At 40.1% G+C, this 13875-nt stretch overlaps 1 protein-coding gene across 2 annotated transcripts in view; it reads right to left on the bottom strand.

Annotated features, from left to right (window-relative positions):
- Nucleotides 1-5689: 5689 nt before the first annotated feature.
- Nucleotides 5690-13875, bottom strand: part of LOC111644608 (transducin-like enhancer protein 4) — a 40091-nt gene continuing 31905 nt past the window's right edge. For both annotated transcript variants that reach the window (XM_023393524.2, XM_023393525.2), the window contains exons 17-20: nt 12740-12887; nt 11571-11721; nt 10554-10630; nt 5690-10072 (exon numbers count right to left, since the gene is read on the bottom strand). In XM_023393524.2, the coding sequence (XP_023249292.1) occupies nt 9965-10072; nt 10554-10630; nt 11571-11721; nt 12740-12887 (484 nt within the window). In that variant the 3' untranslated portion in view covers nt 5690-9964. The remainder of the gene's footprint in view (nt 10073-10553; nt 10631-11570; nt 11722-12739; nt 12888-13875) is intronic.

Genomic DNA, 13875 nt, shown 5'->3' with positions numbered 1-13875 from the left:
GAATGGGGAATAGGCTACTGATGAAAAATAACCCTGATTATACATGCGCGTTAACTCAGGTTTAAAGACAACTATTTTAATGGCGTCCTGAGCAGAGAACGAAGCCACACTCTGCTTTGTGTGTTGTAGTCCCCGCTTTGTTCTTTGTTTTGGTAGCCGGTCTGGCCATGAGTACATGTAAGTCCATCCCTGTAAAACTTGCCCTCCCTACGTTTATAAATAAGGCAAGATGACAGAGTGTAGTACACAGCGTTCAGGTGAAAGCAACCTCCCAGAGTTTCCTCCACTGATGAAATCACATCCTTCGGCTATAAAAGGCCTCCGACAAAGACAGAGATAAGACCAGAGTCAATACTCGTCTAGCTTTCCCGAGATGCGGAGCCCTCAGCTATCAGCCTCCTCTCCTGTGGAACCAGCTCCCAGTTTGGGTTCGGGGAGGCAGACACCCTCTCTACATTTCAGATCAGGCTTAAAACTGCCCTTTTTGATAAAGCTTATAGTTAGGGCTGACTCAGGTGAGCCCTGAACCATCCCATAGTTATGCTATTATACTCCCTCTCTCTCCCCATGTATTTATATCATACTGCTTCATGTCATTAACTTAACTGTATTTTCTCTTTCCTGTAGTTTGTGCTTCTCCTCTGTCTCTCTCTTTCTCTCTTTGTCCTCATTCTGCATGAATCTCTGACTCCAGAGCTGTAGGATCCAGATCTACCACTTCAACACTCAACCCAACGGTCACCCACACTGAGTCTGGTTCTGCTGGAGGTTTGTTACTAGTAAAAGGGAGTTTTTCCTCTCCATTGTTGCCATGTTCTTGCTCCTTGTAAGACCTGTTGGGTTTCTGTCAAAAATATTGTAAGGTCTTGACCTTACCGTGTGAAGTGCCACGAGGTAATGTATGTTGTGATTTGGCGCTGTACGAATGGCACTATGCTGCATCAGTTTTGACCATTCAGTTTTTAGTTGTGTCTTGCAAGTCCATCAACTTTATAGGAGTGTAATATAAAATAAATTGACCATTCCTTCAACCTAATTTTAAAAAAAAGGAGACAATATTTTCAGGTTTTTTTATTGTCGATACCTATTTAGTTTTATTTACTGAAATGTGTTTTAGCAGCATTAATTGCTGTTTGGGCTGAACTGTAGAAAACAAAAAGCTTCTTCTTCCATCCTTTTCCTCAGATACAAGTTGCAGTGCAAGGCAATGCTCAAGTGTCACTCATTCATTCACTCACTCACTCACTCACTCACTCACTCACTCACTCACTCACACACACACACACACACACACACACACACACACACACACACACACACACACACACACACACACACAGTGACTGATTCCTCCCCTGTCTTTATACAAGCTGAGCCGAAATCTCTCATCCTACCCTTTCTGGAAAGAGATAATGATGCTCGTTTCACAGCTCAAAGAAGTCATTAATGGGTGACACAGCCTTGAATGTAAGATATCAAAGCGCTGCAGAGTGTGCGCCCCCCTCCCGCCCACCAACGGCCACAACCTCGTTAAAACGGCGGAGACATGAATTAATCATCGGCCCTCCCTGTAACAGGGCAGGAAATTGTTAGCAGCATCGGTTGTTGCGAGAAATGTCCCTTTGAATCGTCCAAATGTATGAAGCTCCTTACAAATCTTTCATCTCATTACAGGATCACTGTCAAAGTTACTTCACCAGATAAGCTGATGGACACACTCCATCTATGTACCCTCATCCAATCTCTTTCACAGCTGTGATGGGACTGGCAAGGTGAAAAATGGGAGGAGATGGAAATTAGTAAGTCAGATATGACAAGGACAGATGTGAGTGAGTTCAAATCTAATACGAGGCCATAATCGAGAACACTGTGAGCCTTAAAGCTGTGATATAATCCCATTAAAAATACACTAAAGTAAATCCTCAATACATCACATAACCTGTCCCTTCAAATACCAAAAAGAAATCTCTATTCACATGAATTTTCTTTCATGACTTGCACTTTACCGGTGTAGAAAGACGTATGAGAAAGATTCATTGTTGCTGCACTGGGAGAATCATTTTTATTCCTTTTGTATTTGTGGAACAGGAAATGCCAGAAATGAACTTTCCTCCTCGAGTACCATTAATGTGAACAAGTGGGCCGAAATGCTTGCACTCTGATAATGCCATGCTGTGTAAAATGCCACACTGAGTTATTGTCTTGCTCGTTAGTTGTTTATTTGCTGTTAGTCTGAAAAAAGTTTGGTAAAAGCCTGTTGTTTCGCGTTAGGCTCAGGTTAGTATTACTTCATTACCAGTGTCTATGATCCTGGTTTATAAAGTATGGTCTTGTGCCTGCCAGGAATTAATATGTTACCTTGTTCACAACTAATACCTAAAACTAATAAAGATATAGAAGACTAAAAGAGCATAAAAACCTTACACTACTGGTGGTCAGATGTTATAGCAATTCCTCAATGTTCATACAAAGCCTGGCATTTCCAAGGGTAAAATTCCCCTTTGTGCAGAATGTGTCTTCCAGGAAAATAAAAGACCCAGAGATACACAGCAGCATATCCACTGATGTCTCCTGGGATCATCTGTGTATCCCATCAAAAGAACGACCTATGGTTTTTAAGTTCAGTTGAGGTTTTATGATCAAAGCACGATACAGCCACTGGAAAAGGAATTATGTTGTTCACAAACCTCCCAGTTCCTCTCATCAGGTGTTAAGGTTTTGTTAAAAAAAAAAAAGAAAGAAGAAAATCTCCTAGCAACCAGGATTGCGCCAGGAGAAAGAGCACTTTTATAGAATAGTTTAATCTGTCTCAGAGTTCAAGAAAGCCCTGCTGATGTAGTGATTGGAGCAAAAATACATTTGATTGAGAATTAATTGGTGATGAAATAAAATCGCATATGTTTTATGGTAGATGCTAGTATAATATGCGATTCATTTTTCTGATTAGCGCTGAGTTAAGTTAGAAGTTGATGTATTTTCCTGATTGTACCCCCATGAGGTGGTTTTCAATGACATGTTTCCTTGGCTAAGCTATTGACTAGATTACCATGAAATTTGGTTCAGACGTTCACGTTTCATTCAGAATGAATAATAATAAATTTGGCCATCCCCTAATTTTCCATATAGCACCATCATCAGATTAATGTCTTTTCATTCTGACCAATACTTTGGTTTTTGACCTGCAAAACTAAAACCTTCCCATCAACCTCATCCCCACTGTGTGTTCAGTGCCAAAGTGCAAGTTAGTATGCCAAAAAATTAGCATGCTAACTTGCACTTTGGCACTGAACACACAGCTAAGATTGTGATTATGATTATGGTAAACCTGCATGCTTGCATGTTAGCATTTGGCTCAAAGAACTGAACACAATGCTTGAGCACATCACAGACACTTGTTCAGTGCTTTTGTAGTGAGCTGTGCTCTAAAGGAGGGCTTCACATACTTTGTTTTGAACTGCAGTAAATATTCACTCTGTTGCATTTAAAATCCTCTCCCAGAGTGTGCTGTCACAGCTCTAAAACAGTGAATTAATTAAGAGCGAGTCTGACAGTGCTCTGAAGTTAGTTGAGTATTGTATTGGCTCTGTAAAGTGGCACTTGGCAAACATTATGCCAGCAGACTGAGGTTGTGAACATGGTCATGAAGGTTTTTGGAAGGACAGTGAATGTGACAGCGGTGGCCACGAACATCCATATGTGTGATCACGTCATGAAGAAAATGAATGTTAACTTTACAGCTTTGTGAGCCAAATCTACCAGCAACGTGATTCAACACATGGCAGCTGACGCCATCTTGCTATTGTGTGGCCTGTTTGTTTAATCCAACTTCTATGTCTGTCAGGAAAGTGGGCAATTTGCAAACTGCAAGTGCTCTTAATATAAAATGTTGAAGTAGGGTGGCTCATTCCCACATTGCATCCCCACCTTTTCTCCTTCTCTCCCACTTTTGGCGGTTTGAAGTGCTGGTTGGAGAGTTGTAACAGGAGTATCATTCACTGTAATGGTGGAGCGTCCTCCTCCACAGCCCTCACTTAGATCACTTAATCCACTTCAACAGTCCAGCGCTGTGCTTTGCGTGAACACAGCACGTTCACAATGGGAGGTTAGACAGAGACCAGCGCTGACCTGTCAGCTTGCACTAAAATGTCACACTAAACCACTTGAAACCCTCGTTTCTCACAGCTCATTAAATATGGATGTGGACTATGCCTGCCACTACGAGTCAAAATCTAAGGCTTTTTTTGGCAAAAAAAAAGAAGTTTGTCACACCATACTCAAACACAGATGATTCATTGTGATAATTATTGTGATATTAGGGTTGTACATGTCATCCAACACTGGAACTAGTTACTGTGTTTAATTACTGTTTAATACAAAGGTTTTGGTGTTTACCAGAGTTGTAGTAGATTGTAGTGAATGTAGATAAAGTGGTAACACCTGAAAACGCCAGTCAGCTTGTGGAAGGAACCCAACAGGAACCATAGAAGATACAATGTGTACAATGTGAATATTTTATACACTGGTGGGCCCCGAAAGTATTGCAAGTGGGCTGACAAATCATCTGCAAAACAGTACAATTTTGGTGAAAAGATGTAATTATTAAAAATGTATGACCCTTATGACCCCCTTTCTCGCCGTCGTATTAAGGCCTTTCACTGTGATAAGCCGATGATAGGAACTTTTGTGTTGGTGCTGGTCAGACCACATCAGACACTTGTTTGTTTTATCTCAGTCTGATTGTGCACCAAATGATAACATCCATGGCAAAAACTAGAGTAGGTCAATGGAGAGCTGGTTAGCAACAGGAAGAGTTGAAATTAAAGAGAGTCAAGAGACAGATGGTGAATGGAAAGAAAGAAAGAAAGAAAGAAAGAAAGAAAGAAAGAAAGAAAGAAAGAAAGAAAGAAAGAAAGAAAGAAAGAGTGTGCAGGTTATAGGTGAAACATAGGTTAGAGCAGAAAAAGAAAGAAATCAAAGGACAAGCTAGAAGCTGTTGATCTGGTTGTTCTGTCACAAAACAGTGCTGTAGTGTTGGTTTCTTTCAAGGGCAGAGCATCTTGAACAGATATAAAGAGCTATAAAGAACCAGAGCTTAATAATATAACCCTTGCAGAATTAATGTCTGGTTGACTTTTCCCAAGGTACTGGTATAGCAATATTAGATTGCAAGGAAACCATTAGAATATTGATGCCCCGGGCATGTGCAGACAAGAGGCAGGTTGACAATGAGTCCATTAACAGGTTGCCATACACAAATGCATGAATTGAGGAATGAAATACGTGGAGACCTGAGCACAAGTCAAGTGTTCTGTTATGAACATTTAATACCTTTTTTTTTTTTTTTAGGAGAGAATGAATCTGCTGTCACTGACTGTAGGTTAACCCATGCCTGCATCATCTCTGCTATATGTCATGGATACTCTTCAAAAGATACAGAAAAGCCGTCTTTGTAGCACACTGTAAAACCATGGAGGAGACACAAGGTCGTTTACCTCAGTTGTGCAGTAGGAAGGAGGCAAAAGATACTTTCAAAATAATGTTTTTTTCAGTTGAAGTGGCCCATCCCACAGTAATGCAGACATAAGTTATGTTCAACATCTGCACACAGAATCATTGTTGCAGAACTTTTTTGTAACATCTGAGGTTTTATAGATTATTAGTTAGAACAGTGATTGAGGCTCAGACAGAATACTCCACACAATAATTTAATAAAATCAACCACAGACTAGAAAAAAGAGAGCAAAGGCATTTTGTATTGAAGAAAAAAAAAGCTCAACTAGCAACAGGAAGTTTCACTGTAAGCTTGAATTATTACATGTTTACAGTAAATGTATAATACCTTCATGAATCCAGTCGAGCTAAATGCTCAACACATCATCATTACTATACATAACATTGTTTCTGTAACAGGTCATGTTAGCCAGCTAACTTGTAGCAATCACATGAGACCAGTAACATTCTGGTTTGACTCTTGACGTGAGCGCGAGTGCAACCGAAATGCATTTTCTATGTTTCCATTATTAATGGGGATGAGAGTTGCAGAGTATTAGATACAGTACAAGAAGGTGCCGCCAGATTTTATGAGTCATTCAAGAGCAGAAAGCACAGCGGAGCATTCCTTGACAGCAAAGTGAATGAGTTGTCATTTTAATTTGAAAGCGTAGCTGACTGCAGCAAACACGGAGATGTTTCAGATTTAGAAAGAAAGCACAACATAAGGCAAACACTGTGAAAAACAAACAACTACCATGACCAGTCTTTTTGAATGTACAGTGTCTCTGTGAGTGGCTGTCAGAGAAATCACAAAAATATCAGTTATAACAGTGTGATATCTTCCATAAGGTCTCTCCTGCATCGAATCCATAACACTTTTTTCTCTCAAGAGGTGACTACAAGTCCCCTTTATATTCACACCAGTGCAGTAATTATCAGTAGTTTCTTCAACTGTGTCACATGTGTGTTGTACATATTTGTATATATGGCCCCATAAAACTGAGTAAATGTATAAAACCATCTCTAGCCTGCAATCCCAAAGCTCAGTACAGATCTGTCTGAGTCACAGCTGCAAAAAACAATATTGTAAAGAAATTTCAAAGACTTGACCAACTTCTCCTTGGCATTTAACTAAAAAAAACAAAAAAAAACAACTTTTCTCTCCAGTGCAAATACTGTATAAAGCCTTTTAAAAACTGATTTGATGTGCATTGATTTTCTGCAAAGAGCTTTCATATGTGCTCAGAATCTTAGAGAGGTCATTCTTGCATGAGAGTGTCGCAGGCTGACACAAACTGAACTTAATGTGTATATTTACGTACGATAACACAGATTAGTAGGTCTCAGGCAGATTAGTATTGAGCATGAGGACTGCTCTCTTCATCAGTTTGGAAAGTAAACAAGAGAGATAAACCATTCAAGATATTTTAGTTCATGGTCATCATCACTTTTATCTTTTCTAAGACTATCAGAGGGTGTCCTTGTGAAAGGAAAGAGGGAGGCAGAAACTGAGTCAATGAAATAGGTTATAGGCTATAGCACATCTACTTCAAATGGCAAATGGTGACATTATAAATGTTAGAGGGCAGCTCTAACATGAATGACATGTATGAGATCAGGTATAATATTTTCAATCTTATCCCAATGGACAACAGGAGCACTGGAAACCTCTCTCTGTTTAGTGCTATCTTTGCCATCTGAACACATCTTTTTTTGCATTCAGCGGGCGTACAAGTGGAAGTTAAAGCTAAAATATTCAGGTTGTGACATTAAAATATCAGTAGTACACATGATATCAATCTCTGTCTGTTTGTACGTTTCTGTATCACTCAGCTATTCTCCAAAAAAAGAAAAAAACTTTTGATGATGTAAAGTTATGGATCGCACATGGGTTGTGGTTGGTAGCTGAACAGGAGGTTGGGTTTAGGCACATATTTTAAAATGATTACGTTTAAGACTGAGCCTCCAGATGGTTAAATTTAGATAGAAAGTGGAAAAAGGGCTGTTTAAAGGGGCTATAAGTTTTCTTTACCGCTAAATGTCGTTTCTTGCCCAGAGCGGATGGTGAAGATTATCGCTTGACAAGAACTGCGGCCATCATTGCATTTACAAGACAAGAGGTTATACACCCTCTGTGCAGCGCTACGTCTTCAGGGCAGAATGGAGGCTACAGTGAGTCGCTATGGGAAAGTGACGAGATGAGCCAGGGCGTGTTAACTTCAGTAGAGGAAGAGACGTGATAGAGACAAGAGTTAACACTAGCATTGGAGACAGCTCTTGGCGAGTGAAGGAATTAAGTTTGATGCTGAACTCACAACCTTTCTTCTAAACAGCTGTTAATGTTAATGTTAATGTCGGCTATGTAGCAATAGAAAAACGTATAAATAGCTCCTTTAAGTTAAGATTGAGGATACGTAACATTAGGTTCGTGTGGTAGAGAGTAGAATCTAAAGACTTAAATCTCCGCTAGTAATGACTGACGTATCTGTAGACAAGAGTCACACGTGTGTGTAGTGTTGTAGCGATGAAACAGAACTTCAGCAGCGACAAGAACAAAGTCTGAAAGCAGATGAAAAAGTAGAGCGAAGAATAACATAGCTCTAAAAACAAAAGCACCGTGCTTCAAACAATCAGACTGAAGCAGCTGTAGCCATGAATAATGTATCTCACGTGCATGTGTTCAGCAAAGCAGGTGAAACAATGACAAGTTTGGTGCTGATTTTTTCAGAGGACAACTGTTACAAACCGAACTGGATAACCTGGGATACCATTTGTGTTACTTTGCTGATAACTGATCTTTTTTTTTTTTTTTTTTAATAAACTCAATCCTAAAATGTTGCAAGATGTACACTCAAAAACAGTTATTGTTAAAAACCACTCCAACAGAGTCCATTGCGTTTCAGCTCTTCGTGTAGTTGAACACTCAGCAGGACGTAATGGAGTCAGAAGCGTAGCAGTATAAAGGCACTGTGTTATTTCTACAAGCCAACAGAAGTAAATCCAAGAGAAATCACGACCATATCGCTGACCACTTGTTTGTCAAATAAATGCCCCAAAGTCTTAACAGAAAATCCGGTGTGAAAGGTAGGGGCCAGTTGACCTCCCAACACCAACAGCTTTACTGAAAACTGTCAGACAGGATCCAGTGAGCATCCCGAGGAGTCTGAACTTAAGGGGCAGAACCAAGTGCAAAGGTCAGTCTGTAGTGAGGGCAGTGAGGGCAATCTTAGATTGTTTCTTCAATGCCCACAGGGTCAAACACACACACACACACACACACGTCACACACGATACGTGCATATACACACAGATAAAGTGAGCTCACACACTCGCTCTGAAGTTGAATTAAGAGAAGATGACAAAAAAAAAAAAGGCAACAGACACAAACTGCATTTAAAAGAATGGTTTGAAATATTGGGAAATACACTTTCTACCTTTCTTATTAGGAACAATAAGATCAACACCACTCTCATGTTTGTCCATTAGATATGAAACAATAACCAAAAGGTCATTAGCTTAGCATAGCATAGAAATATTGGAATCAAGGTTAAACTGCTAGCCTGACTCTGAAGCCAGACTATTTCTTGGACAGGAGCATAACGACTAGAGTCACTACTGGTTTTCCCACAACCTCACAAGCTGCTAATAGTCATAATTAGTTTTTAACAGAGCACTCTTTATGCTATGCTAAGCTAACTAGCTCCATACTTTTCTAGATATACCATCCGCATAGAGTACCACTCAGCATGCATTTGTTAAGAAATGTTTTTCATTTGTGGAGGGCTGATGTTAAAATAGTTATTCTTGATAGAAAACAAAAAAATGTCATAACATTTTTAGGGGGGATGTCCACCAGACTGTGAATAGACGACAACAGTGGCGTAAAGTTTTGAGAAGAGACCTGTGCCATGATATTAGCATTAGCAGTCATCCCTTAGTTTTTGGTCATGGTTACGCTGTGTAAAATCCGAAGTTCTCTAGGAAGATATTCTGGAGTCAGCCAGGAATGATCTGCCACCTAGTTCAAATACTTTTTAAGCCTCCAGATATACACAAAGCACATGGGCAAAGTATGTATGTGAACAACGATGCTCGTCTACAAGTTGGAAAGAAACAAATATGTCAGATGCTTACATAAAAGGGTCACATGAAGGAATGTTATCTGGTCAGTGTTGCAACAACAGCATCCGTTCCAGATTTAGTGCACATGGACATTCACTCATCCTCACAATAACAAAGAGCCACTCTTTAAAAACAGCATCTCTGTGCTTGGTTCTGCTTGTTGGTTTTGATCCACGACCAGCCAGGAGGTCAAAAGGTCATGATCCAAAGAAAGACTTAAAGTGTTTGGTTTCTTCCTTCCAAATCCATTTTATACACATCAGAAACTGTACAGGGGTGACGGAGATGTCGCAGAGAGTCTGGATGGAAGGATGGCCTTGTTGTTTAACGGCTGCAGCTCCCCCTCCCCCTAGTAGATGACCTCGTAGACTGTCGCTTTCTTATCTCCAGAGCCCGTTACAATGTACTTATCATCTATGGAGATGTCGCAGCTCAGCACTGAGGACGACTCCTTTGACTGTAAGGGGGAGAAAAGATGTGTGACAATGTAAAAAGCTGTCCAGCCATCCCTTCCAGTCCACATCATCTGTGAAAAGTCAAGTGCAGTCACACATTTAGCTCAAACTGCAACTTTGTCTTCTCTTTTCTTATCCAGACCCTGATGAAAGCTTCTTGCTCTTGATGTACGGTAATGTCCCAGAATGAGAGCTGAGTGTGTGGCTACACTTTTACGATTTTAACATTTCTGATTCTGCTGTATTCAGCACCTCCACTTCTGTCTTCACTACATTTCCCGTTTATAATTAAACATTTTAACTTTTTTTATTGACCGTGTTCCCACAAAAGCTTACAGTCAGAGAGCAGGGAGGTGTTTGATGTCTTGGTTAGAGATTTTTCCATAAAACTTGTAATCTCCTGGCTATTAGACTGAAGTCTATCTGACCTCTCAGCTGCCTGTAACACGTTTATGTTCTTGTTGTATGTTCCTTCACACCTACCTGGAATATGCTGGCTCCATATGGGGTTCTCCATGCGTTGAGCAGATTGTCTTTTCCTGTGCTCACAAACCACTTCCCTGCAGGGGATGGCAAACCACATTAGGCCACATCAAGAAAAAAACATATGCCCCAAATTTGAAACATTTTACCCAAACATTTTATTTTTCTTTAAGAAAAGCTTCCGCCAAAACATGAGTGAAGCCAATTGACATTGATGCTAATGGACACTGACACATTAAAGCAGAATCATTATCTGGTCCGAGGGTTAAGCTGCTAATTGAAATGACAGTTAATTAATTGACGCAAGAACTAGCTCAAACAAAGCTGGTCTAGATTAGTCTCTTGACTCTGTAATTCCCTCTTAACAAAAATAGGCATATGTACATGTATGTTTATACTGAGATAAAACAAGACTGTGTCAATAGGAGAGAAAGGAGGCCGTTCTGAGGAGAACCAAGAGGAACAGGGTGGAGTTTCTCAAATCTATCTTTACACCCTGGGTGTAAAAAATTGACCAAACTGTGATAAAATCTTCAAACAGTTTTGCAACTGCACACCAGCTTCTCCTTTTAATCACTAGAGGGCAAATTGATCCAGACTGAGCCGGAAATTAATAGAAAAATATTAAAATCATCTATTTGTTTTCAGAAACTACTACAAAGTCTTTGTTGGTTTGGATTTTTATGTCTTGTAGTTGCCTTCCTCTGAAAATCACCTTTATTTACATTGTGAATTTTCTAATCATGTTTGTCTCCTACACAAACCTGCCACATTTAGTCCCATTCACATTTCCCTTGCAAACCATGTAGCACTATGGACCCACTACAAATTTGTAATTTTCTCGAGTGCATAATATCACTCAGCATATAAATTAATGCTAAAGCAAATCATCAACAGTTCTCATCAGGTCATACATACTTTGATCAACAAGTCAATTTCCCCAAGACTTGGTGAATGCATTCATTTCCTTCCTGTCAGAAAATAATTACAAATCTTAAAAGACATGTTCATTCTTACCACAGTGAGCAAATCTGAGCGAGAGCACGCAGCTTTCATGCAGGTGGAGTTGGTACTTGTCAGGTTTGGTGACATGTAGGACCTCCACGTTACTGTTCTCCATCCCTACTGCCAGCCACTCGCCCGTTGGACAGTATCCCAGTGAGAAGATCTGCAAACCAAACCCAACAGTTATAGCAGCTTCTGTATTTCTCTTATAGTTCATAGAATAATATCATCTCTTATATTTATCTACTCTGGGAATGATGGAGTGTCTGTGCTCGTCTGCGTGGGCAGGCAGTTGTCCACTGTATGCTTTTCTACACCATCATAAACATTTCAGTCCCGCACATGCTAAGCTGTCAAACCAGATGGCTGTTTCAGTTTCTAAAATGGTTTTTGAATATGCAACAATCCCTGCAGCAGGACTGGTGAAATGAAACGAGGTGGGTGAATGATTGCGTCAGTTCTCATTTGTTAAACACATCTCGACAAAATTTCTTTCAGATGATTGAGACTGAAAAAAAAACCACACACGATGGCTTGTTAAAGCTGGTGAATGCACGTCTTTTTTCTTTGCTAAAACCGATGGTGTACAGATGTTTTTTGGAGGTTAGAGAAGATATTATTGGAAAGCACAAGCATTTTATCGGCTAGGTCTCTCCTGGCCTGCCCTGCCCTCCCTGAGCTCTCTTTAATGCACACTCCCCTCCTCCTGTGCACACTGAGATTGCGAAATGGGTCTTTTCAGGAAAATTGCAGTAATGGTCTATTATTGCTGCTCTACTCCTCACCTGAAAAAAAAAACTACATTCTAACTGCCAGTGTTATTAGTGTTAAAGGTATCTGAGGAAAGGCCAGAAAACCAAAGCTCAGTTTGGCCCTGAGTGCAGCTTAAATGTTCTGAACTGAGTTTGTAAATTACTGCAATAAATCACAGCCTGAGGGTGTAACCGCACAAACCGCAAATTGCTGTGACTTGTCCTGCGATGCACGATTTCTATCAGTAAATGAAAACTGTACAAAACCAAACCTTCTGATTATAAAATATACACCAGCAAATTGCCAGATCTAATCCCATAGTACTGCTACACAAACTATGATCCATACAGACATGTAGCGCACACACACATGGTGACAAGTTACAGAGATAGATGTACATTTTATAGCACTAATAGAAGTTTGTGTACCTGGGAGGTGAAGTCATGCTGTTGCAGCTGCCGTCCCTCTCTCAGGTCCCAGGACCGGACGGTGTTATCCAGGCCTCCAGTCCACAGCTTGGTCCCATCATTAGAAATGTCTATACAGCTGGCCCCATCAGTGTGGCCCTGGAACTGCCTGCAGGGGGAAAAAAACAAAAGAAAAGTCAGACAAACCCATGCTCAACAAGAGAGTGTTCATCAAATCAAAGAATGAATACTTCATGTGGACTTGGAGAGAAAAGATGCTCTTAAAATAGCAGAAGGAAAAGAAAGCACCTTTACAGTTTGACTGTGTCGGCCTGTGTCGAACATACACAGTAACACACCCCGAGTACAAACCATAGGCTGATGAGCAGCGCCTGAGTGATTGCAACACCATCTGCCAGCGACAGGAGAACTAGTCAGTGATACCGGGAGGTGATAAAGTGACTGTCTGAATCTGAAACCCGCACGCTCTCCGGCACACATCACACATGAGTAAGCAACACTAGTGTAATGTTTTTGACAGGTGGCCCACGCTCACACTGTAGTGGCTGATTACAAGTAATTATAATCCAATTTTAATATCATAGATTTATCAATATATCATAGACTGTAAAAGATGGTCATGTGGTTTTGTAGAATCACCTGTTCACCTGAAAGATTAAGATCTTTTTTTTTTTAAACTGTGAAATGTGTTTTATGCTTTTCATTTTCATTTATTTTTTTCAGCAGGACAACAATGAAAAACACTATCAGCTTGACTCAGTTAAAAGTGTTTTGCAACAGGTGCAACAAAATAGCATGAAGACAAGACAAATAGCACAAAAAACATTACAAGTTACACAAAAGAATCCTTCATATCTAAAGGCAAAACAACAAAACCGACTTGATTTCAGTTTTGATCTCTGGCAGTTGAATCTTGTTGGTTGTTAGCAGTTAAATCTTTTTCCAGGTCATGGCTGAGACTCAAGGCTCTTTGTTACACAATGTTTCATCTCAGTTTTGTAAAGGTGAAACTTACTTTGAAGAGTTATTTTGGCGTTTCAAGGGCATGTTTTCCTTAAGGTGCACAGATATCACAATGCATAAATACTTGTGCACGGCAGAATCATGTGTATTGTGACACCGTCTATGCCCCCCCC

Source organism: Seriola lalandi, unplaced genomic scaffold (genome assembly GCF_002814215.2).
Source record: "Seriola lalandi dorsalis isolate HSWRI2012SDOR001 ecotype SW California unplaced genomic scaffold, Sedor1 jcf7180002054938, whole genome shotgun sequence".
NCBI classification, from domain to species: domain Eukaryota; kingdom Metazoa; phylum Chordata; class Actinopteri; order Carangiformes; family Carangidae; genus Seriola; species Seriola lalandi.
Note: the sequence above shows the minus strand (reverse complement) of the source record. Positions and strands in the feature narration are given on the sequence as shown.